At 35.9% G+C, this 24,079-nt stretch overlaps 1 protein-coding gene across 1 annotated transcript; it reads right to left on the minus strand.

Moving 5' to 3' along the window:
* Positions 1-14,239: 14,239 nt before the first annotated feature.
* LOC114760823 (vacuolar protein sorting-associated protein 35A) lies at positions 14,240-22,973 on the minus strand. Its single transcript, XM_028950114.1, has 21 exons — positions 22,723-22,973; positions 22,536-22,632; positions 22,248-22,371; positions 21,801-21,986; positions 21,252-21,339; positions 21,000-21,056; positions 20,799-20,888; positions 20,596-20,718; positions 19,519-19,653; positions 18,775-18,891; positions 18,290-18,529; positions 18,160-18,225; positions 17,896-17,985; positions 17,107-17,196; positions 16,233-16,322; positions 16,010-16,078; positions 15,844-15,924; positions 15,565-15,672; positions 15,377-15,480; positions 14,860-14,973; positions 14,240-14,778 (listed from the first exon to the last, which is right to left on the minus strand). Exons 1-21 carry the CDS (start codon positions 22,813-22,815, stop codon positions 14,568-14,570), a joined length of 2,373 nt encoding a protein of 790 aa, XP_028805947.1. The 5' UTR covers positions 22,816-22,973; the 3' UTR covers positions 14,240-14,567.
* Between the last annotated feature and the right edge of the window lie 1,106 nt (positions 22,974-24,079).

Here is a 24,079-nt window from a genome sequence, read left to right on the forward strand (position 1 = left end):
GTTGCCAAATATATATATATATATATATATATATATAATTAAAAAGAAATGGAAAAAAGGGGGAAAAAAGGAGAAAATATTTGAGAAAAGCTAAAAAAAGAAATATCAAAATAAAAATGTCGCCAAGAAATAAAATTTTGAAATAAGGCAATTTCTTGGTGGTTTTGAAGAACAAGGTGTGCTTTAAGAGAAATTAAGTAGATGTTAGTGCCTGATAATATCTCAAATAAGATTGCCTGTAATAGGAAGATACATATTCATAGCAAAAAAAAAAAAAAAAGAGTAGATGTTAGTTTGGAAATCACTTTTAGATGCTTGGTACTATCATTTCGTTTTGTTTCATCCATTTCACTAAGACTTTGCTATCATCATAACCTCAAAAGTTCTTTTGATCATTGCATTCATGCACTAAAATAAAGAAATAGAACTTTAACAAGCTTACAGTAAAGTGATTGATTAGGTAGATTTGAGAAAAAAAATTACTCCAACATAGTGAGTAGAGTGAAACAGTTTATGCCCAAAGTGTTTTCTCTTTTGCTCATTCTTATTGCATTGATTGTACTCCGCAGTAATCCTTTTTCATTAACTTATATTGCTATGATTGCTCGTTTGAAAAGTAGGGTCAAAGGTTGTATCCACTCTCATACTTTGAATGATTAAGAGTCCACATTTTCATTAATTTCTTCTCAGTGCTTAGTTGATATTGCCTTTGTCTAAGAGTATAAAGGTTTAAGTGTGGGAGAGTTGTTCTAACCCTTTTGTTATATACCTTTCTATGCCCAATCAAGGGTTTTTGTCATGGGTTAATGGCTCTCTTATTGTTATTTGTGCATGTTTAAGATTAGGAGTCCTTGCTTTGAGTTAATATCCTTTTGGTGATTAATTATTTATAATCAAATTCTATGACTTTTGATGTTTCAACTAGCCTAAATTCTATTACAGGACATAAAGGAAGTGAAGCCAAGACTAATGACCAAGGAACAAAGCAGCATAAGAACTTAGGAAAGCATTGCGAGATTCTTCATCGCGATGAAACCCTGAGTTTTTGCAATTGTGCATTTTGCTTTAGGTTAACATAGAAAACTAGACCCAATACCCACTTTTAGACCTAAAACCCGTTCAGAAACTAAATTCTAAGCCACCTATTTGAAACCTAGGGGTTCACTCACAATTCAATCATCGTTCCACTTATCTCTCAGCCACTCATTCTTTCATCCTTCCACCACCATTCCATTTCTGCTTCATCTCTTCTCTTCCATTCCACCATGGTTACTTGTTGGATCAAGCTTGGCACAACTGAGTTTCTTCCCATGAGTGGCTGAACGTTCACTTGCTCTTAGGAGTGTTGAAGATGGCTTGAGTTTATATGCTTCATAGGGGAGTACAGTTCCTTCCATTTTTCTTAATATTTGTGATTCCTAGGTTTAGGATTTTTATTTATACTATAAATTGAGGTTATGTTATTAATCTCTGTTTGGTTTGGTACTTGTTCGTGATTTGGATTGTATTGAGGTTGTGAACTCATCAATATATATATGATTATATATAAATATATATATTCAGTTTTGATTCCTTAGATTTCTCTTCATTTGAGCATGGTCATGTTAATGTTTTGACTGAAAAAGAGTTTTAACTGAATCTCATGCATTGCTAAACCCAAATTACACACTAAGGGGTTTTAACAATGTCTTAAGGATTGGGTTCAAGACTTAAGGTATTGGACTCAAAGGTTTTTGAGGTTTACATTCATTTCCCAAGAGCATTAATTTCATTACATTCCTTACATCCGATTTTCAATCTCTTTATTTCAAAAAGATGAAAAAAAATTATTTTCATTGCAATTTATTTTCATCAAGTTTTAAACCAACTAACCAAAGTTTTCCTTAGTCATTTGTGTATTTTAGATACTTAGTCTACCTAGGATTAGTTTAGTAGCTCCGTACGAATACGACTCAGATTTCACTACTATATTGCATCTCCTGGATCCAGTATTACTTTTCTTGCATTTGATCTCAAGACACAACGATGTAATCAAATCAGTGATATCATAATATAACTTTGTTGAAATTAAAAGTCTATTATAACCGAAAGAGTCAGAATAAATTATGCTCACAACTTTTAAGGGATAATCCGTAATCCATAATTTGTGTTTTAGTAATATCATAATATATCACTTTGTTGATGTTAAAAGCCTATTATAAATAAAAGAATCAGAATTAATAATTCTTATAATCTTTTTAAAAGATAGTCCATAACTACCATCAAGTAAATACAAGAGGTTGGATAGTAAATATAAGAGGTTGGATAGATTAGAAGGCATAGATGATGATTCCCTAAACATCCCATTCTCATATTCAAAAGTACTCTAATTTTGAAGTTACCGACTCGTCTGCTACACCATCAAGTAAGTCTTCTAATTAATTTTCCACTCCTTTAACTTAATATGTTATTGGTCATTTAAAATGTTTGATTTTTGATCTTGCATTTTCTTTGTTAAGAAATAAAAATATATATATATATATACATACTTGAAGAGCACGAATTTAGTTTGTATATCTCAACCTAAATAATACGCCTTGTTGTTTGTTTGTGTCTTCTTTAGGTTCAATGACAATTCAAACAATATTGCTCTACTGATCACAGCCAATTATGAATTCCCTTGAACAAGAGGGGGATCCACTTGACGGAAAATTTTGTCACAACACTTTTTGAAGTGTTTCAATCTCCTTACATCATACCGTGCAGCATGATACTCCAAAATGTTGAAAGTGGCACGCAGACTTTGGAGTCTGAAATCACATCTTATTATCAAGATAGAGTTGAACATGAAACTACTAATCCTCGCTTGATACCACTAGAAGTGTATTTCTATATTGATTTCACTTGAGGTCACTATACGCCTTTATTTTAAATCCTTGAAAATGCACCTTAACATGAGGATCCTGAAGAATTCGAAGAAGCAATGTTGATTTTACTTATGGTCACTATATGCCTTTATTTTATGCCCTTAAAAATGCCCCTCAACATGAGTATCCTGAAGAATTGGAGGAAGCATATCGTCAAGCCTTCTTAGCTCAGTCATTAGAAGAAGCTGTGGCACCGCTAGTCCTTGAATCTGCCACTCCATATGATGATGAGGATTTGATAGAAACATTCTATGAAGAAGCTGCCATAACCCAATCTATGCAACAATTGTGTCTGGTTCCAGCATTACAAGAGGCTTTAGAATGCGCAAGAAATTACAAATGCCTAACGAAGAAATAAAGGCAGAGCTATGTAGTATCTGCCTCGAAAAGTTTGATGAGGATGATGATGATGATGTTTCAGCAACACCTTATGGCCATGTTTATCATACTACTTGTATTGTCACTTGGCTCAAGTCATATGTGTCCCTTGAATCGCTACCAAGTGTCTATAGACTAAAATTTCATTATTTTTGTGTTTTTTGGTGAAATATTCTCAATTCTTTCCTATTTATTTAATTTGACTGTCTCAAGAGTAACATTTGTTTAATGTTTTTTGTATATTGAGAAAAAAGTTCAAATTGTGATTGAAAATTTGATTAATTTATTAATAACTTAAAAATATATTTGATTGAATGTGATTACAGATATGTTTATGGATGGAATTTCGGCTAGTGCAAAATTAGAATTTGAGTTGACGAAGGTGATGCTGAAGCTATGTTGGGCTGGTTTTTTTTTTGTTTTTTTGTTTTTTTTGTTGGGCTGGTTTATTAGAGAGGATCATGAGACAAATCACATGTCCTTGGGCTGGGCTGCTCATAACCCAGGAGATGAATGGTCAATGCTCTATTCGAGTTTATTTTATAAAGTTTTTTAAAATAATAAAAATTAATAAATGTTATAAGATATTATAAATTTGTGAGAATATATGGATTAGAATTATTTTTTATCGATTAAAAAGGTTTTTTTCCCGAAAAATATAGATATTTAAATAACTCTTAAGTTAAAGATGATATTTTAAAAGTCAAACTAAATATCAAGCCGAAAAGATTAATAAATCTTGATTTTAATGATGCGATCGATTAAATTGTTCTAGTAAAGAGATAATTAAATAAAAATAATATTGTACACAAGGATAATAATATATATGTAAAAAATTAAACTGTTAGACCATTTAAAAAATAATTAAATAATTCAATTTCATGATTTTAGAAGTGATTCAACCTATCATGGTTAAAATAATATATTATATATACTAATATATTTTTACTTTTAAGTCAATTATACATATGTATGATAATCATAAAAATGAAAAAACTGCATATAATATGAGGATTGTGAAAAGTAACATAGCTCATATGTTCTTCCATGAGCCGGTTCTGAAGCAACATATATAATTAATACTAATAATTGATTACTAAGATTAATGAGTGATAAGATGTGCCCATGGATATGTATCAATGCTTGCAGTGTATGGGAAAATTCGAAAACCTTCATTAACGTTTTCAATTGAAAAATAGAACTAGAAAAATTCAAAGTAGTTTTCTTGATAAAAAGACAATTTTAATTAAAGATAAAATTATACATAAAAACTATTGAATCCTTTTACATAATAGAAGCATTGTGAAACAAGGGGACCCAAAAAAGAAAAATAAAAAAAGTCGCAGTTACATTAAGACAGCAAAAACCAAAAAAAGGTTTGGATCTGGAAGTAGGCCCAAACTCTAGTGAGTAGCATTGAGATGGCCCAAAGCACACCTCTTCCTCTACACTAACCATCCCACCTCCAAACACACGTGCCGTGAGAGCTCCAACTCCCTTAAAGAGTCAACCTGCGACTGTGATCACAGACTTGCTCCCAAAAAATGATGCTACTATGAGGTGTTTGGATAAAAACTAAATTATAATTTTAAAAGTGTTTCTACAGCATACGAAATAAATATGTGGAGGAGATTGTCTCTTTTTGCAGAAAAGTATTTTTTAAAAGCACTTATTATTGGTGCTGCCAAGCACCCTTTACGAGACATCTCGTAAATGTAATGTCTCACAACATTTGCACCTTTTAGGATGTTGAAATAGACTAGAGCATTGCATACTATCAATAATAAGGTGGTGCCCAACACAAGTTGAACATGAAGCCAGATTGAAGTTGATGAGAGGAGTTGACAAGAAGCAAACTAGCAGTGAAAGCAACAAAGAAAAAGGAAAAAGACAGAAACAAAGACACATAACAAGAAGAATTTAGAAACATAAACACAAATAAGCAAGAAATGAAAAAACAAAAAGAACGAAGGAACATCGAAGAAAAAAGAAGCAAGGGGTTCAGAAGTGCCATGAAACCCAGATTGAGTTTCTTACTCCCAAACCAACGCCGTAAAGAATGAGACACCAAGCAAAAAGGGAAATGTGTTTGGAAAAGCAAGAAAGAATAATCAAAGCAACCTGTGACAAATGAAGGGATAGGCGTCAAACAACAAAGAAAAAAACTAGCAAAGAGGCAAAGGGAACAAAGGTAAAGGCAATTGAAAGAAGAATAAAGAGATGATGAGAAAGGCGAGGTGTAGAAAATAGGATAATTTATTTTCTGTGTATATTTGTAGATGTTAGTAAAACGTTGCGCTTAGGTTTAGGCTTACTTAGCCTTTCATTGTATTTTTCGGGTGCCTATAAATATTGGGCCCTATTGTGATCCAGAACGGTGTGTGTATATTCTCCCTTTAATCAAAACAGATCATCATTCCTATGGAATTTGGGCTCAAACGGTCAGGGTCTTGTTTTTCTACATGGTATCAGAGCCAATGGTTGAAATCTAGGGCTACCGAAAAAAGCCCAGTATAGCGAGCCCATCCATCGCCCAAGACAGACACTATAACCAAATTCGATGGGGGAAGAGAAGACCGCCGTTGAAGGAATTCCGTTCTCACACCCGCTGTTTCTCCACCCGTCAGACACGCAAGGGACGGCGATAATTCCTCACATTCTTACCAGCACAGAGAACTATACCGTCTGGTCTCGTGCTATGAGGATCACCCTCTTAGGGAAGCACAAATTAGACTTCATTGACGGTACCTGCAAGAAAGATGACCAAGAATAGCATCTGCAGCCGCAATGGGAAAGGTGCAATGCCGTTGTGCTTTCGTGGTTGCTAAATTCCATATCCAAAGAACTAGCAAGTGGAATCATTTTCTTTCACAATGCACATAGTGTCTGGATCGAGCTTAAAGAACGGTTTGACAAGAAGAGTGGATCACGGGTTTTCATGCTAAACAAGGAAATCAACTCGCTCAGCCAAGCCTCGAACTCGGTCTCAGTATATTTCTCAAAGCTGAAGGAGCTGTGGGAGGGACAGGCATCTCTGGTGGTAATTCCGTCCTGTACCTGTGGCACGGCCAAGGCGTACGCAGACGCGATCCAAGAACAGAAATTACTTCAGTTCTTGATGGGTCTGAATGATGTTTTTGCACAAGCAAGAAGTCAGATTCTTCTCACGAATCCACTTTCGACTGTCAATGAAGCGTATGCCATGATTGTACAGGATGAAACACAAAGGATCATTTCCTATGCCGACAAGAGCCTCCCCATCGAAGGACTTGCTATGACAGCAAGGGGGAGAGGACGCAAACGAGGTTGAGGGCGAGGAGAGAATATCCCTGAATGCACATATTGCCACAAAAGGGGGCACCTGAGGAAGAATTGCTTCCAAATTGTTGGATACCCGTCTAGTTTCAAAGGGAATAGAGCAAAACAAGGAAGGGAGTTCAATCAAGGGGGAGCTGAACCCTCAAAGGAGACAGACACTCAGGGGCACGCTGCAACTACCGTAGCACCAACCTTTACCCAAGAACAATACGAAAAGATTCTAGAGTTGCTAAAAAAAGATATAGAACCTGTCGTTCATGCTCTAACAGGTACAGGTTTGGTTACTCCCATATCTGATATTAAAATGTATACACACTGGATATTGGATTCTGGTGCCACCACTCACATGGCTGGGAAATTAGAGCTGTTTGATAAACATGAAACATATAATGGTCCAATTAAGTCGATTAAGATACCAAATGGAGATAGATTACCTGTTACTCATATTGGGACTGTAACTATTGCTGAAAACATAACCATACATGGTGTATTGTACGCACCTCAACTAGAATTTAATCTCATATCAATATCTAGATTCACAAAAGAACATAATTGCATGGCTACCTTCTTTCCTGATCTCTGTGTGCTGCAGGGCCTTCAGGATGGGAGGATGAAGATGACTGGTAGAGAATATAAAGGCCTATATGTACTGAAAGTGATGAATATTTCTAATGTTGTGAATGTAGTTCAAAATGATAAAAGATTGTTGAGAAAATGTGATACACAGTTATGGCATAGAAGATTAGGACATGCTCCTTTTTCAGTGATAAAACATTTGGATCATATATGTACTGATGCTTCTAATCTGAATAAAACTGTTGAACCATGTGATATCTGTGTGCAGTCTAAACAGACCAAATTTCCTTTTACTTCCAGTGTTATTAAATCTGTTAAGTGTTTTGATCTTGTCCATGCTAATGTGTGGGGACCATATAGGAATCCCACACATCATGGCTTTCATTTTTTCTTAACTTTGGTGGATGATTATTCAAGGGGAACCTGGATTTTTTGATGAGGCATAAAAGTGAAACTGAAACTCACATTAAGAATTTTGTTGCTTATGTTTCAACACAATTCTCAGTAACTATAAAAAGACTTAGAAGTGACAATGGAACAGAGTTTACTAGTAGTCAATTAAAAAATTTCCTCCAACAAAAGGGGATAGTCCATCAAACTAGTTGCCCCTACACACCTGAACAAAATGGGGTGGTAGAAAGGAAACATAGAACAATCATGCAGGTCACTAGGAGTCTTATATTACAATCTGGAATACCCATTAAGTATTAGGGAGAGTGTGTAAAAATGGCAGTTTTATTGATCAATAGGGTCCCATCGAGAATCATTGATTATCAAACACCTTATGAACGAATTTATGGAACTAAACCTGATTTCAGCAACCTTAAAACATTTGGATGTCTTGCTTATGCTACAGATTTGAAAGTTAGTGATAAGTTTCAACCTAGATCTATTCCTAGCATATTTTTAGGATATCCTGAAAATCAAAAAGGATTTCTCTTACTTGATCTGAAAGAAAAGGTTATCTTTGTTAGCAGACATGTCAGTTTTGTTGAACATAAATTTCCTTTTAAGGATGTGAAAGATAATTTTCAAAAAGGAGTGTGTAGTGATTTAAGGTCAATGTTTTGGTTTGAACCAATATATTTAGAAACTCAAAATTATGTTGTACCTATGCATTCTGAGACAAATCATACCAATAGGAATTCTGAATCTAATGTAAACAATAAGGAACAAAATAATACATAAGATAACGTCATAGAATCATCTCATCCCAGACTTGTCCGTGAAAGGAGACCACCCATTTGGGTGAATGATTATGTCTGTTCTTTATTGCAAACTAGCTCTGAATTCTCTGGACAGAATGAACAAAGCAAATGTAGATATCCTATTGATAAATATCTTAAATATGCTAACATGTCAGCTGATTATATGTGTTTTCTAACCTCTATTGATTCCAACAGTGAACCTTCCAGTTATGAAGAAGCTGTTAAAAATGAAAACTGGGTAAGGGCTATGTAAGCCGAGATGGAGGCTTTAGAAAATAACAAAACCTGGACTGTAGTGCCTCTTCCTAAGGGCAAGAGCCCTATTGGTTGCAAGTGGGTATATAAAATTAAATATAAATTAGATGGTAGTATAGAGAAGTTTAAGGCTACGTTGGTAGCCAAAGGTTACAACCAAAGAGAGGGTATTGATTATCATGACACTTTCTCACCAATTGTAAAGATGTTTACTGTCAGAGTTGTCCTGAAATTAGCTGCAGTTAATAAATGGAATTTGTATCAAATGGATGTTCATAATGCTTTTCTGCAGGGAGATTTAGATGAGGAGGTTTACATGAAAATTCCTCCAGGTTTTGAAAGAAAGGGGGAGCAAATGGTTTGTAAACTAAATAAGTCCCTTTATGGCTTAAAGCAAGCCTCAAGACAATGGAACCAAAAATTGTCTGAGGCACTGCAAAAAAGGGGGTTTTAAACAGAGTAAATCAGACTATTCTCTCTTTGTCAAACATTATAGTGATGGGATTGTTTTGATCTTGGTTTATGTGGATGATTTACTGATAACTAGTAGTACTGAATTAGGAATTGATGAAACAAAAAGGTTTTTGCATAGCAACTTTAGAGTTAAGGATCTTGGACTGATGAAATATTTTCTAGGAATAAAAGTAGCTAAATCTGAAAAGGGGATTGTTTTGTCTCAAAGGAAGTATGTGTTAGACTTGCTGTTTGAAATAGGCATGACAGGTTGTAAACTGCTATCAATCCCAATGGCACAAAGTTTGAAACTCTTTGCATATGATGAGAAGAAGGACCAGAAAGAAGACTTCCTTAGAGAACCAAAAAGATACAGAAAATTGATAGGTAAGCTGATTTATCTAACTATGACCAGACCTAACATTTCTTATTCTGTGCAGAATCTTAGTCAATTTATGCAATCACCAACAAAGGCGCATATGGCTACTGCAAGAGGAGTTATACAGTACCTGAAAGGAACCCCAGGACTGGGAATATTTATCAGTTCAGAATGAGAGCCAGTGCTGGAATGTTTTTGCGACTTTGATTGGGCATCCTGCACTATGACTAGAAGGTCTGTTTTTAGATACCTGCTGAAACTAGGAGGGTCTTTGGTTATGTGGAAGTCTAAGAAACAGAACACTGTTTCTAAGTCTTCAGCAGAGGTAGAGTATAGGGCCATGAGCATGGCAACTTCTGAAGTTGTTTGGGCTGTCAACTTACTGAAAGATTTAGGCGTAATTCATAAGGGACCAGTCAAGATGTACTGTGATAGCAGAGCTGCTATCCACATTGTAGCAAATATGGTTTTCCATGAGCGAACGAAGCACATAGAAATTGATTGCCATTTCATTAGAGAAAAATGGCAATCGAAACTGATTGATTTGCATCACATAAGGAGTAACAACCAGGAAGCCGATCTCCTTACTAAGGCTGTAGGAGGAGATGTGCAAAAAAGGCTTTTGTGCAAGTTAGGGACTACAGACATCTTCAATCCCCAAACTTAAGAGGGAGTGTAGAAAATAGGATAATTTATTTTCTGTGTATATTTGTAGATGTTAGTAAAATGCTGCGCTTAGGTTTAGGCTTACTTAGCCTTTCATTGTATTTTTTGGGTGCCTATAAATATTGGGCCCTGTTGGGATCCAGAACAGTGTGTGTGTATTCTCCCTTCAATCAATACAGATTATTGTTCCTGTGGAATTTAGGCTCAAACGGTCAGGGTCTTGTTTTTCTACACAAGGAAAGGAAAGGACGAAAGAGGTGGCGGAAAACAAAACAAGAGAGGAGAAGTAAAGGACGAAAGAGGTGGCGGAAAACAAAACAAGAGAGGAGAAGGAAAGGACGAAAGAGGTGGCGGAAAACAAAACAAGAGAGGAGAAAAGAAGAACAAATAGATGAGATCAAATGAAAGAGACACCAAGAAAACTTTGAAACAAGCGCTAACAAGAGAGACAAGATGCACTCCTTTGAAAGCCGTAGCAGAGGGCCCGAAGTCAGTGGAACGAAGAAATTAAAGGTGGTAGAGACAGAGCTGGAGAGGCAAGGCCGAAGATCAAATGGAAAGTTGGAAAAATGATAAGATCATAACGGAATAGTCGAAGAAACGTCATAGTCACGCCGAAAAAAGCACCAAAATGGTGCCGAAAATAGTGGTCTGGAAGGAATCACCGCGTGAACTCCTAAGTATTTTGAAGGATATGCGTCGCGGGATCTTACTCAAGTGTTTTCTTTAGTTGGGGTTGACCCCTTTATATCACCGGGGGGGAAGTGTCAACAATAGCGCCTTTAATTTCTTTCATATACAGATTTATCCAAGATTTTATTCTCTTTCTATCGTATGCAGATTTATCTTCTATTCATCTTTCTGGCTCTCTTTCATTACACCTCAGTGGCTTCCTCTAAGTTTTTGCAAGCCACTTGGACTAAATGGCTTTCCCTTTAATTAATACATTTCTTCTGAACCTTTTAAGTCTATTAGGCCTTTTATTCATTATTTGTTGGATAATTTTTTTCACACAATAATGTAGAATTGATTTTAACCAACCCTTCCTAAAGTATGATCACTAATTAATCAACATTGTGTCGTATTATATCTTCATGACCATATATATACTTGTTACTAGTTTTTATTTTTTGGCCTGAAGTTAGTAGTTATGGTATGAGGAGGTAAAAATTAAAGAAAAACAAAGAAACCAAAGAAAAATGAGAATTAAAAAAAAAATTTTAAGACCATAAAGAGATTACAAACATTGTGTGATCTGACTGACACTGCATGTACCCAAATTTCTTCACCACTTTTGTGAACCTTTCAAACCATGCCCTTGGGGATTGTTTAAGGCCATAAAGACTTTTATACAACCTGCATGCCTTTTTTTTTTTGGTATTTTCATGTTCTACAAGTCCTTCTAGTATACTCATATACACTTCTTCAAGATCTCCATTTAAGAAGGTGTTCTTTACATCTAATCGATGGAGTGGCCAATCAAGATCGGCAACTAAGGAGAGTAGAATCCTTATGGTATTCAATTTTGCTACTAGTGCAAATGTTTCTTACTAATCAATTCCCTTAGTTTGAGAGAAGCCTTTTGTTACCAATGGTGCTTTAAACTTACTTATGGATCCATCAAGGTTGTATTTGATTGTGAAGACCTACTTACATCCTACAGCTTTCTTTCCTTGAGGGAGACTCACTACTTTCCAAGTTTGATTTTTGTTGAGGTTTGTAGTTCTTCATTAATAGCTGCCTTCCATCTAGGATCCTTGACAGCTTCATCAAAGCTTGAAGGTATTTTATCTTTGTCAACCTTAGAAACAAAGCTTTTCAAACAAAATGACTAATTGATGTAAAGTGCATTGTCTTACCCCCTTTCTTAGAGCAATTGGCCACCCAAGATCATCAAGTTTTGAAGTTTGGGTTGACACTTGACTTGACCCAAAACCAAAAGGACCCCCACTGTTTAGACTATGTTTCTCCTTGGGCTGATCAATGTTTCCATCAAATTCATCTATTTCCATTCCCTGGATTGTATCGTTAGGCAATATATTTGAATTAGGGGCATTGAGACTTGATTCAAGAGGAGAAGGGATGTTTTCTGGTGCAGTTTCTGGGATGGCTGATGCTGTTACTAGAATGTCAAGTGCTGTTTCTGGGATTTCAGGGTTTGTTATGTTAGGTATGGCAGGTGTGGTAATTTAGGTTAGTGGAATATTAGGTATAGGTGCTTTATCAAAGGATTTCTGAAACTCTCCCTCTGAATGGGAAACTAGGATAGTAGGCTTGGTTTTCAACAAACTTTGCATCCATTGTAACAAAAAAATTTTGCAAAACTGGTGAGTAGCATTTGTACCTTCTTTGGGTGGATGAATAGCCGAGAAAGATGCATTTAAGAGCTCTAGGATCAAATTTGGCCCCATGCTTATGGTAAATATAGAGAGTGCACCCAAAAACTCTAAAAGGGAGGTAAGAGGTTAGTAAATTTGTAAGGTAGGATTTTTTGAGGAGACTCATTGGGGATTGAAAGTTAAGAGTTTTAGAAGAGAGTCTATTTATCAGGTGTACAGCAGTGAGAACAGCTTCTTCCCAATGTTGTTTAGGAACATTATGAGTGAACATAAGTGATCAGGTAACCTCTAGGATGTGTCTATTTTTGCACTCGGTAGTCACAAGAAGTTTGGTGGACTATCCCATTGTCTCTAAGGTGGTGTTGAAATGTAGATACTTGATTAGAGCCTTTGAAATCAACAAGATAACCTCTATTGTTAGTGTATAGTGTGTGCATACATACAATTAAGACACGCATATGCAACTAATGGATATATTATTAATGATTTAAATAAGGCTATAATATTAGTATTAGAGCCTTTCGAATCATCAACAAATATCCTCATTGGCATTACATATTTAATTACATATACACAGATAGAGAATTAAGGTCTAATTTTGCCTTGAATGTCGTCACTTAGGTATTAAAAAAAATAATAATTCAGAAACAGTTCTGAAAGTATAACAAAAACATAGTAATGTCACCAACTCATTAGAAAAGTTGATTTTGACCATTGAATTTTTTTTTACCCACTTATGCTATTGTGGCTCTTTACCCATGACTGCCAGTTGACCTGTCATCTACTTGATTTGAATTATTTTAAAAACGACTTGGCCCCCGGCTTCACTAGCTACTTCCTGACTGCAGCACTCTCATCTCCTATGAGCGCCACCCTCTGCATTCCCATTCAATCGGAGCAAGTCTGCATCTGCTGTGATCAACCCCCCCCCCCCCTCCAAGGGAGGGGGGCGGGAGCATAAATGGAAAAAAACAAATTCTAGAAACCATAAACACAATTCTGCAGATCAAAAACCACAGATCCTATTGCCATCATCAAGGGAAGGCGATTGAAAGATAAAATCTCAGATGAGGTGGATGAATTTTTTTTTTTTTTTGGCCAAAGCGATGAATTTATTTGAAGAAGGCATTTTGCAGCTAATCGACGGTGGCCCACTGATATTGGCTCCAAACTTGATCTGCAGACAAGCTGGCTGAGGAAGAGGAATAGTTCATTTTGGATGGTGAGGGGGATGCGCTGAATGTGCCATATCAGTTAAACTAACAGTAATACCTTTTCCACATCACCAACACGCCGTTTTAATATTCAAAGGACACCCAAAAAAATAAAAATAAAAATACAAAATCCAGCTTAAAACTCCTGTCATGATCCTTGATAAGCTCTGAGGCAAGGCGGTGGAACTTCTTGGCGTCTCATTGAAGCTAGAACCTTACCAAAGCCTCTTCAAAAGTAATGAACAAGTTTTACTCATATCGAGTAATCAGCTTATAAGTTTAGAAACCACAACACAATTCAAACAGTCTAACCCAACCTTTAACATGCTGCTCCTTTTTCAATATTATTATGTCAAACCAGTACTAGCCCCGCATGATGCGCACACTCGAAAATTAACAGAAAATGCGCATCAGCGGTTTCTTGTTGTTTTACACGTATATATGGATGATATTACTTCAAGTTACATGCATTATTTTTGTATACTGCATATCTTTTCTCATATTGCCTAAGGCATTTTGGACATCTCATGCCTCCAGGGCACCTTCCACCTTTAATACTTGGAGAAGTTTTCATAAAAGGTAAAACAGTGAAAATGTCTATACACCATAAATCCACAATTGTGCACGATGTTCTAAAAAACGGTACTACAAGAACAAATACTCTTCATTGGTATTAAAGTAGGGGAAAACAAAACTTACATTGTGAAACCAATATTACATCCTTTTTCCTAATTACTCGGAGTAAATGAATCTAGTTGTCAAACATGAGCAGGACAAACTCTCTCACCCTCGGTTGAAACTCAGAAGGGAGCAATAGAAACAAACAGTAAATGGAATCAAGGCCCAAAAACAGCTTAATGTCTGAAACAATGTGGTCAAACCTTGATGGGCTCATACTTCTCTCCAACCACACCACCTTTTTGTTTCTGAAACTGAATATATCGCAGTGTGCTCGCAAGGAAAGCATCTGCAGCTGGATCGGCGGTTGTGGTGTCACTTTGCATTTCGGTCATGATTAGCTCAATTAGGCCTTGGATAGCAGCAACGTTGACTTGTGGGTTTCCCTTCTCAAAGAAGTATAGGTACCTTGCAAACCAAAAGGGCATGATTATTTTATTTTCCACTAAAGTTGAAATTTTGAATTAAGGTTGTGGTTGCCACTCTTACTTGTTCAGTATCTCAATGAAAAGCATAACTGATCCAGTGCTACCTCGTGCTGCATTTGACATTTGTTGGGCAGCATTTGCAATTCTTAAAGCCCGCTTGAGGCATAACAGAACTCTGGTTCAAAATAATAATAATGAGAAAACAACCAAAAGCAAGAGTAATTTAAGAGAAAATTAATAAACAAATAAATACCCATTATTATTTCAAACTTTGAACATTCCCTATCTGCATTTAATCTGCCTCCCCAGATATTGACAAATAAAAGAGAAAAGAAAAAGGGATAGCATAATAGTAACAAAGAAAATCATTCTTACTCACGTGAGGCAACCGCACAAGTATTAAATGGAGTGTTTACAATGATATGAGGATATGTAAATAGTAAAATTTATTATGAACAGTTTCCGTTGAAATATGCAATTTGGAAATACCTCAACCTCAAGACACCAGAGACACAAATATAAAAGATTTCACCGTTTCTCAGGAATCTTGGAACTCATAATGTCATATGGAAACCAACCTCTCTCCATCTTTCAAGTCGTCATGATCGTCAACCCAAAACAGATGTGAGCATGCATAAACAGCTCTGCATTGATCTGGCTTCTTCAACAGCTTTGCCGAATACTATCCAATGAATTTAGACCCCATGAGATTTTAGAAGAAAATATTTGCGAGAATTATATTTTAAAAAACGAACTCAATAATCACCCCTGTGGCCTTGTGAGTTAGCGTATCCCTATTCTCAACACCAAAGACATGCATCCTTTGGAGAGTTCCTATTATTAAATGCAAAGCAGTAATCTGTGATCTGGAATCCTGGTATAGCCACACAAATATAAAAATGAGGATGGTCAGCACAAATTGTCACCGTCAGAAAGCTTCCTCGTCCAACATCAAACCTAATTTTCAACACCCATTAAAAGAAAGACTGGAGGTGAAGGAGGAAGCAAGTTGTGTGGGACAGCTAGACATGACCATGCAACTTACAGAAATTTCTTCTTCATACAAAATATAAGCTTGAGTGAAAAATTCGTATGCAACAGGCTCTAAATCAGAGTCATTTGCAGCCTGATCGAAAAGAAATACAATAGTCAGCAAAAACATTATGAAGCAAATAATTGTTTTGAGGCACTTAATGGAACAGTTTCAGCACCTCAGCACATAACAAGTACAACCGCAGAGCCAGTTCTGGTGCAGGAACAGCTGAGAGAGTTTCAATTGTCTGAAGAACAGGGGGGAAAAAAAATATATCATCCAAGTATAGACACACCGGCATATCTTAAAAACTTCTTTGCATTTAAATTGAATCAAAAGCAAAGAAACAATGTGAGTTTGAATAGTCAGAAAATGTCAAAAGACTCAGCAATCAGCATCACCTGATTCAAAAGCTGAAAAATTTTCTTTGGTGTTGTAGCTGTATCATCTCCAAAAGGATTTTCATCTTGACCTTGCAACTGCCTGACCAACTGTAGATTGTACCATGGAAACAATAAATAAATGCGCCTATTTGCAAGAATAATAGTATTAAAAGTAGAATTGCTGCAGCTCTAGAATCTTTATAGCATGATTGAGATAATACAAGAATTGAACATCCTGATATTTTGGTCTAGTTTTGATACAGTATCTAATGGCAAAATTAAATTCATTTGGGCGCGATGGGGGTGCATTGAAGGTTTAAAAATCTCTCAACATGCTTTCAGATGTTAAGAGAGTAACCTGTGATGGTGTTTGACTGATAACCCGTTTAACATCTCAGATAAATTGGTAAAACCATAAAAGGTTTCAGATGTCAAATGACTATCTCATACTGGCAAGTGGCTGCTGCCCACAGACAATCGTAGTTTCACCCATTATCAGAGTTGTCAAACAGGTTAGATACAAATCAATTATACACAGCAGTATTTGTTAGACAACTGAAGCACTAATAGCACAGCACTGAACCTATATTCTTAATCAATTCATAACTACAAAGGTCAATCCAGTATTATAATCACAGTATTTAAAATCCAAGCAATATGACTTGAGCTTGAAGTTATGATACTATTGTGAGCATCCAGCAGATCACACTCTTGGGGAAGAGCAAGGATTAATGAACCACCTTACACTTCAGGAGTGTGGCTGTGATGATTATCTTTCTTCACATACAACCAATATTCTAATAGGTGAGGAAATTGGATCAAGCACTATTCAATAAATGCAGGTAACCACATCATAAGTACTACGAGAAACATTTGAAATTATTAGCAGAACCTTTAGAGAAGAGAAGACAAGAGGTGGAACAGTAAAAGGTAGACGTTTTGGTCCTCCAGTTAGTATGTGCTTCCTCACAGTATCTATAATCTGCAATTCAGTGTCATGACATAAATCAATGAAAGAATTAAATTAACAAACAAAACAACCCTCATAATAGAGTAAGTAAACTTTGCAATTTGCAGCAATTATTATGCAGTTACAGACATCATATGAAAGATCATAGAACTTGAGTTTGAATCACTCAGGGCACAGTCAATCTCATATTCTTCCCAGCCATGACAAGTTATGATTTAGTTAAACATTGCTAAAGTGCAAAAGATCAGTTTATTCTGACCCCGTATCCACAGCATTATAATACTTGAGACATTAGGATCTATTCAAAATTGCCAGGGCAAAAGTCACAAGTGAAAAGAAAAAGGGGGGGGGGGGGAACATAGCAACAGCACATAAATGCTGTCGGAGAACGACTTGGGCCTCCCATTAGGGTTTCTAGAATTAGTCTGTCTTACTTCATTCATAATATCCCTGATGTTTTGGAGTTCTAATAAATCACTTTTATTTCCTTTCATTTCCTAGAAAAATTAGGATCTGGTGTAGCTGATTTATCACTACCCTCTTCTTTCTATTGTCTTGGCAGCCTCTGCATATTTAAGAAATACAATTTGAGTTCTACAAACACCAATATTAAAAATTGGAAGTTTTGAAACTGTAAACAGCCATTAGGAAGACAAGTTGCAGAGGAATATATGATGTGTTTCTTCAATCCATCATCATTAACTATGATACCTTAAACATGTCTTCCGGTTCCTCATTATAAAGCATCTGGATCAACCGTGCAACAGAATTCTGCTCCTCTTGGAAATCATCTTCATCCAACTGATGGAAAATTTTAAAAAGAGAGATGATCAAATAGATTAAGATAACTTGTCCAACTCCTAATAGATTAAATTTAAATTACATTTAAATAGATGACTTCAAAAGTGGCATGTAGAAGAAGTAAAAATAAACGGCGTTAAAAAGATTTCACAGCTAGCAGTGAGTTGCAACAACCTCATCAGTAGGAGTTCCATCAGAATCTTTAAGAAGCCCCTTGATCAGTTCAAACAATGCTTCAACCTAGAAAAGAAATAGGCCACATTAGTAGGAATCTCAAACAGAGTAGAATTATGATAGTGCATACCTTGTCTGAAGTAGAAATGCGTGTCCTGTTTTTCATCATGCTTTGAATAATAACACCGGCCATGACCTTATTTGTAGGAATATCAAGGTATTCCATGACACGAGGATAATTTGAAAGCTTCAAGGCAGTCACAATATCATTATATTTCTCCAGTGGAGCACTTAAAAGAGCAACAATCTGCTTTGTTGCCCTGCTGTCCTCAATCTTCCCTTTGCCAGAGAGTTTTTTCACACATGCCCCCTGTCAAGACAAGCACAAAGGAAGGACGCAGACTTAGCTGGAATTGAACAAGTTGCTCCCTTTTCAAAGCACAAGCATAAACTGCAATATCACTTTTTCTGGCATATAAGGCCTAAGCCAGATAATGTTCCCTCGAAAGAAAAGGAATGATGAACTTATCCTTGATAGTTCATTTACAACTAAACAAATCATACGAAGAAACCAGTTGACACAAATGTGCCCAAGCAGCTTCATTAGATATATACCAGAACTTGATCTGCATAATCAAGTCGGTCAGAGTGGACATGAAGTGTGAAGGTCAGAAGAGAAGAATATAGGGTTACAACTCCAACAGTGGGCATGTCAGGCTGAGCTTCTATCACCTGCACAACCATGAAGATTTGTCACATTCTACGAACAAAATATAGTAAAAAATACAAATTAACATGAATGTGGAACCTTTTCTTCTCAGATCTCAAAGGGAGCATCTATATCTATATTAAACGCATCGAAGAAAGACAACATATTCATACAGCAATGAGAATGACAACGACAGTACTTAACCCAACGCAAATAAATATTATAAAAGGAAAAATCAATGATAAACGTACCAAAGAAAGGAGAAAATTAGACAAATAGCATTCAAACACTTACTGCTCCTAAAAGTGTGAAAAACCACTCTCTCTGATGCATAGAGATTCATATGAACAGATCTCAAAATACACAGTATGCAACATTACTGTATTTCTTCCAACCAAAAAATAATAATAATAAAATGTATTTTTCTTTTAGATTATACAGATCAGTAAGGACCTTGACCTCATCTCTTAACTGAATACAGGGAAAGAAGCAAGCATAATATCTACAAAGATTCTATCAACCAGTCTCTGGGCAGTCTCCGGTAAAATTTCAAAGTTTCAAAATCAGATAATCCATTGCAGTCCTGCAGATACTTTTCTATTCAACATTACACAATGGAAAATTCATGCATAATAATATCCTTGATTTACCTTGCTAATGGCACTGCTGAACTTTGAAAAAGCTTCTACTTGCAAAAACTCTGGTAACACCTCCGCACTTGAAGCCGCATAGTTTGAAAGCCTTTCCATCAATTGGGAGAGCACAATCTTGACGTCCACAGATGGCTGTGAAATACAGTAAACACAACACACAAAAAGAAACTGAGTAACAATACCTACTAAATCTGCAGCATAACATAGCAACGGCTCCATTCAATTGATGGGTTCATATAGTTCAGGAAAGTGAGGGCAATAGCTTCTGCCAATCTTTTGCTTCCGTTAATCAATCAATTAAACTACGGGGAAATGACTGATGAATATCATCCTCATATAAAGGAGGTTACAAACAAAAGTAGCCAAGAGAAAAAGACGTTCATGATGCTTTTGTGGCCCAAGAGAAGTGACATAATAGCACTCCAATTGAAGCAGAGGCTAATGTATTTTACCTCTAAGTAATTCTATAAAATGCATCAGTAAAATGCAGTCAATGAATCTCTACAATAGAACATAGTGCAAAATGCATCAACACTGGAACTTGATTCACAATAAGCACATCAAGCATGCAACGGAAGCCTCCTTTTATTGCAAATGAAAAGGGCTTCACTTTAAGACTCTTCTCTTAATCCGTTTTATCAGAAAAACGGACTCTCAATGATCAATGTTGGAGAGATACAATTCAGCCCACACTCAAATTCCAAAATTATGGATTTAAAGCTAAAGAAAATTTATGAAATAGTTTAAGGCCCCCAAAAAGTGCATGATGGGCTCACAATAGATAGGCCAAGTTTAAGTGATATGGTTTATGAGGTGTGAAATGTGAGTGTAAGAGAGTGAAAGTTAAGCCATCAGGGGGGAATATATATGGGGACCAAGTGTCAGTGATGGGCCAGTAAGAATTTGGTGATTACGGTTCCTTTTTCCCCCCCATTTCTCCATTTTCCAGGCTTGTTTAGCCATAATTTTCTTATTGTTGTATCTCTTCCCCCTTCACACAGACAAAAATGAATTGCAAGAAAAGAGTGCACCAAGGTCCAAAGAAGTTATAAAAAGAAGTGCAATGTCACTAACCTGAAGCTGAGGGCAAGCACCCAACAATATATCTAGAGTTTGCAAGTGATACACATCAGGGAAGACTTGAATTATGCAATCCATCAAGTAAAACTGGGCTATCTCGTCTTTACAATTTACCACCTGTTCAACATAAAGTATGCTGGTCAAAAAGTAGACATCCCTGCATTTAGAAATGGAAATAACGAAATAACAGATCAGACCTGCTCTAGTACTCTGGGAAGCACAATATCTTTGTACATTTCAAGATCAACACCCTCTATCTGACTGAGTACATGTAGATTCTTTCCCACCTAATAACAGATCATGGATAAAAAAGCAAGATGCAAGCCTTCTATAAGCATTTGGTAATGTATACAATCTCATTGCAGCAAAGTGAACCAGGTATAGGCTTCAGATATTACAAGATCACGCAGCTCACTCCTTTCTTTCTCCCGTCTCTCCTTATCCCGGGCAGGCCCCTGCAGACCAGAAAGCCCGACAGCAAGCCTCAACTCAGGGTCAGCTAAGAGTATGAATGACTCATATGCATAACTACACCTGCATGACCAGAAATCATGCCCTCATGATATATTTTACCCTCTTGACATGCAACTATTGCGACTCCATCCATGTCTAAACATGAGCTATAAAAATGCACAGATAACTTAACCCACCTGGTGTTGCATCCGCACCCAAAGTTTGTTCATCTCAGTGAAATTTTGAAGTACAAACTCTACAGCATCTGTTACAGTGTCTGAATCCCTGCAGATGTCAGGACATACATTTTACATATCAAATTCAATCTCAAAAGATGCAGCTTAAAATTAATAAGTAGGTTCTGCCCCTCAATGAAGACAAACATAGAATCTCATTGAATGGTGGAGTGAGAGAGGATGAAGAAAAGGAAAGCTAGAAATAGGATGAAACAAAAAATGAGGGCGGGCGAGCAAGGAGATGAGGAACAACCAGTAATTCGCACCATGCATTTGACAAAAGAAAATAAAAGAAAAAGAAAAAAGTAGATTAGGTATAAATTAGTGTCAATGGAATTTAGATTAGGTTTGACTGAAAGAATTTAAGGAGACAAGAAAAATGGAACAGGTGACTATACTCCCAATGTTTATAACTGATGAGTCAGCTCATTATATCTTGTGGTCTAGCAGAATCATACAGGATTGGTCCCGCGAAAAGCATAGAAGTAGGGGGAAATTTTGCTTGCTTACCCTTCATATTCAGAACCAATATCAGGCAATTTATCCCTACTAATTTGGGAAAGGTAACTTCGAAGGAAGAGTCCACGAACAGGGTTCTGTATGCCACGGCACATTTCGACAAGATCCTTAAGAACATCCTTAGCAGGAGCTTCCTTGGATTTAATGTAAACAGATCCTACGGTACAGAGGAGATACCTGATCATTGAAATCAATATTTGGATAAAATGTTAAAGCAACTTTTGAATCATCAAAACTTTATACAGCAAATTTCTCTGCTTCAGAACTTTCAAATAAATGTCAGAGGAAAGCATAAGAAAATAAATGAGCCAAAGAAACGATGCAACTTGACATCAGGACAACATTGTAGAGGACAAAATTTAAGGAACTATAGATATGCACAAAAAGAAACTACTACAAATTTTTAGTGAAATCATACAGGATTTAGGAATGACTTACAAGCGAGGCAAAATGTTGCCAGCATGCTGAACAAGTTCATAGAGATCAATTATGGAGCATCCACGACGAGTCTCTTCCTGGAAGAAGATCTCAAGCCTCCTTAATTGATCAAAGGCCCGCATGTCTAAAGCACACAAAAACATCCAATTCATAAAACAGTTAAACACTAAAATAGTTGCAGCTTCGTATTTCAATAGGCATTGAAAAGGAATCAACATAAAACAGTTTCAAGATCTAACACACATAAGAAACAAAAAACAGTGTGGATCTAACGAAGGGTGAACTTACAGAGTTCATAGTACTTATGAGGGGAAAGTTTGGAAGTCCGAAGCTCAGAGAGCATCTGAGCTGAATATTTCAAAGCATCCCTGAGATTGTTCGAGTCCTGAGACAAATCCCAGACAGAATTAAGAAAATTGACCATGATTGGATTTCAGACAGCAAATCCGCACGTATTAGGTTTTGATCGAGTTACCAAAGCACGATGCATGTAGAAGGCATTCTGTTGGAGGCCAGCGATTCCGGCGGCGAGGAATTTTTCCTCGTCTTCAGTACCATCCAACATCATTTCTTCTATCGAAGTCTCAAGCAGTGACTTTGGCGATGGTTAATCTACAGAGCACCCACACCCTATCGAAGTCTTGAAATGCTTCGACTCAGGATTGCTGACTTCGCTGAGTGCGCGTTTGGAGTCCGCTTGGGATTCACGTTCGGACGAACAATTTTGTTTTTCTTTTGAACGTGCAAAAATATTATTTACCTGAATATGGTTATGCTGGTCATTGCTGCTCCGCGGGGCAACGAATTCTGCTTTCTTTAAAAAATAAAAATACAGAAAAGGAAGGAAGAATTCTTGAAATTAGCATTTTCTACTTGACATGGTTAACACTTCAAAATGCCAAGGGAAAAAAAAGTTAATAAATTAACATTTTAGAATTTAAGTAAAATGATAAAAATATTACTTTTTTTTAAAATAAAAATATCCACCCCGCAATAGAGACCATGCTGGCGTCGATCATCGACATGGTGGAGGTGGTTGCCTGGGGGGATTTTTTTTTAGCAAACGAGAAAAATTTTTGCGGGGAAAGTGCTGGAAGTAAGATTTGATCCGCCCGCCAAATAATTATTTGGACCAACAAAAAAAAAAATCATTAGGCCACTGATGGATTATTAATGTTACAATGCAAAAATTGTGTGCGTATATAAGGTAGCTCATTTACTTTGACTTCCATTTGTAACAAAAATTTATCAAATTATGAAGTGACAACTCTGAATTTGAAATTTATAACACGTTTTTTCATAATACACAATATTTGAATTAATTAAATATGACAATTCATCAGGAAATAATAAATCTTCATTGTAAAATATTTTTTATAAATTACAAATAATATAACTAGTATAATTAAAAATTATATTTTAAATTTAATCTTGGATTCCAGTAAGTTGATTGTGTTATCTTGGATTATTTTATAAAAAGTACTTTAATTTATAATATAATTTTTAATTATTTAATTTATAATTATTTAACTTAATTATACTAGTTATATTATTTTTAATTGATTTACATATTATGTATCACAAAAAATGTGTTGTTAATCCCAAATTCAAACCTATCATTTCACGATCAAGACTTAACTATTCTCAAATGATTTGTTGTCATTTTTAGTTGATTCACATGTTATTTCATATGTTAAATAATTTAATTATTTAATTTATAATTATTTAACTTAATTATACTAGTTATATCATTTTTAATTGATTTACATGTTATGCACCACAAAAAACGTATTGTTAATTCCAAATTCAAGCTTATAATTTCACGATTAGAA

The sequence above is a fragment of the Neltuma alba genome, unplaced genomic scaffold, assembly GCF_004799145.2.
Source record: "Neltuma alba isolate B1F8T4 unplaced genomic scaffold, ASM479914v2 tig00011023_pilon, whole genome shotgun sequence".
Lineage (NCBI taxonomy): Eukaryota > Viridiplantae > Streptophyta > Magnoliopsida > Fabales > Fabaceae > Neltuma > Neltuma alba.

Coding starts and splice junctions, on each gene's coding strand:
- LOC114760823 (XM_028950114.1), bottom strand. CDS start 22,815: ATGATGTTGGATGGTACTGAAGACGAGGAAAAATTCCTCGCCGCCGGA. Junction 15,925..16,009: donor TGTACTTGTTATGTGCTGAG/GTGCTGAAACTG, acceptor CTTTTCGATCAG/GCTGCAAATGACTCTGATTT. Junction 14,779..14,859: donor TTCATTGAGATACTGAACAA/GTAAGAGTGGCA, acceptor TTGGTTTGCAAG/GTACCTATACTTCTTTGAGA.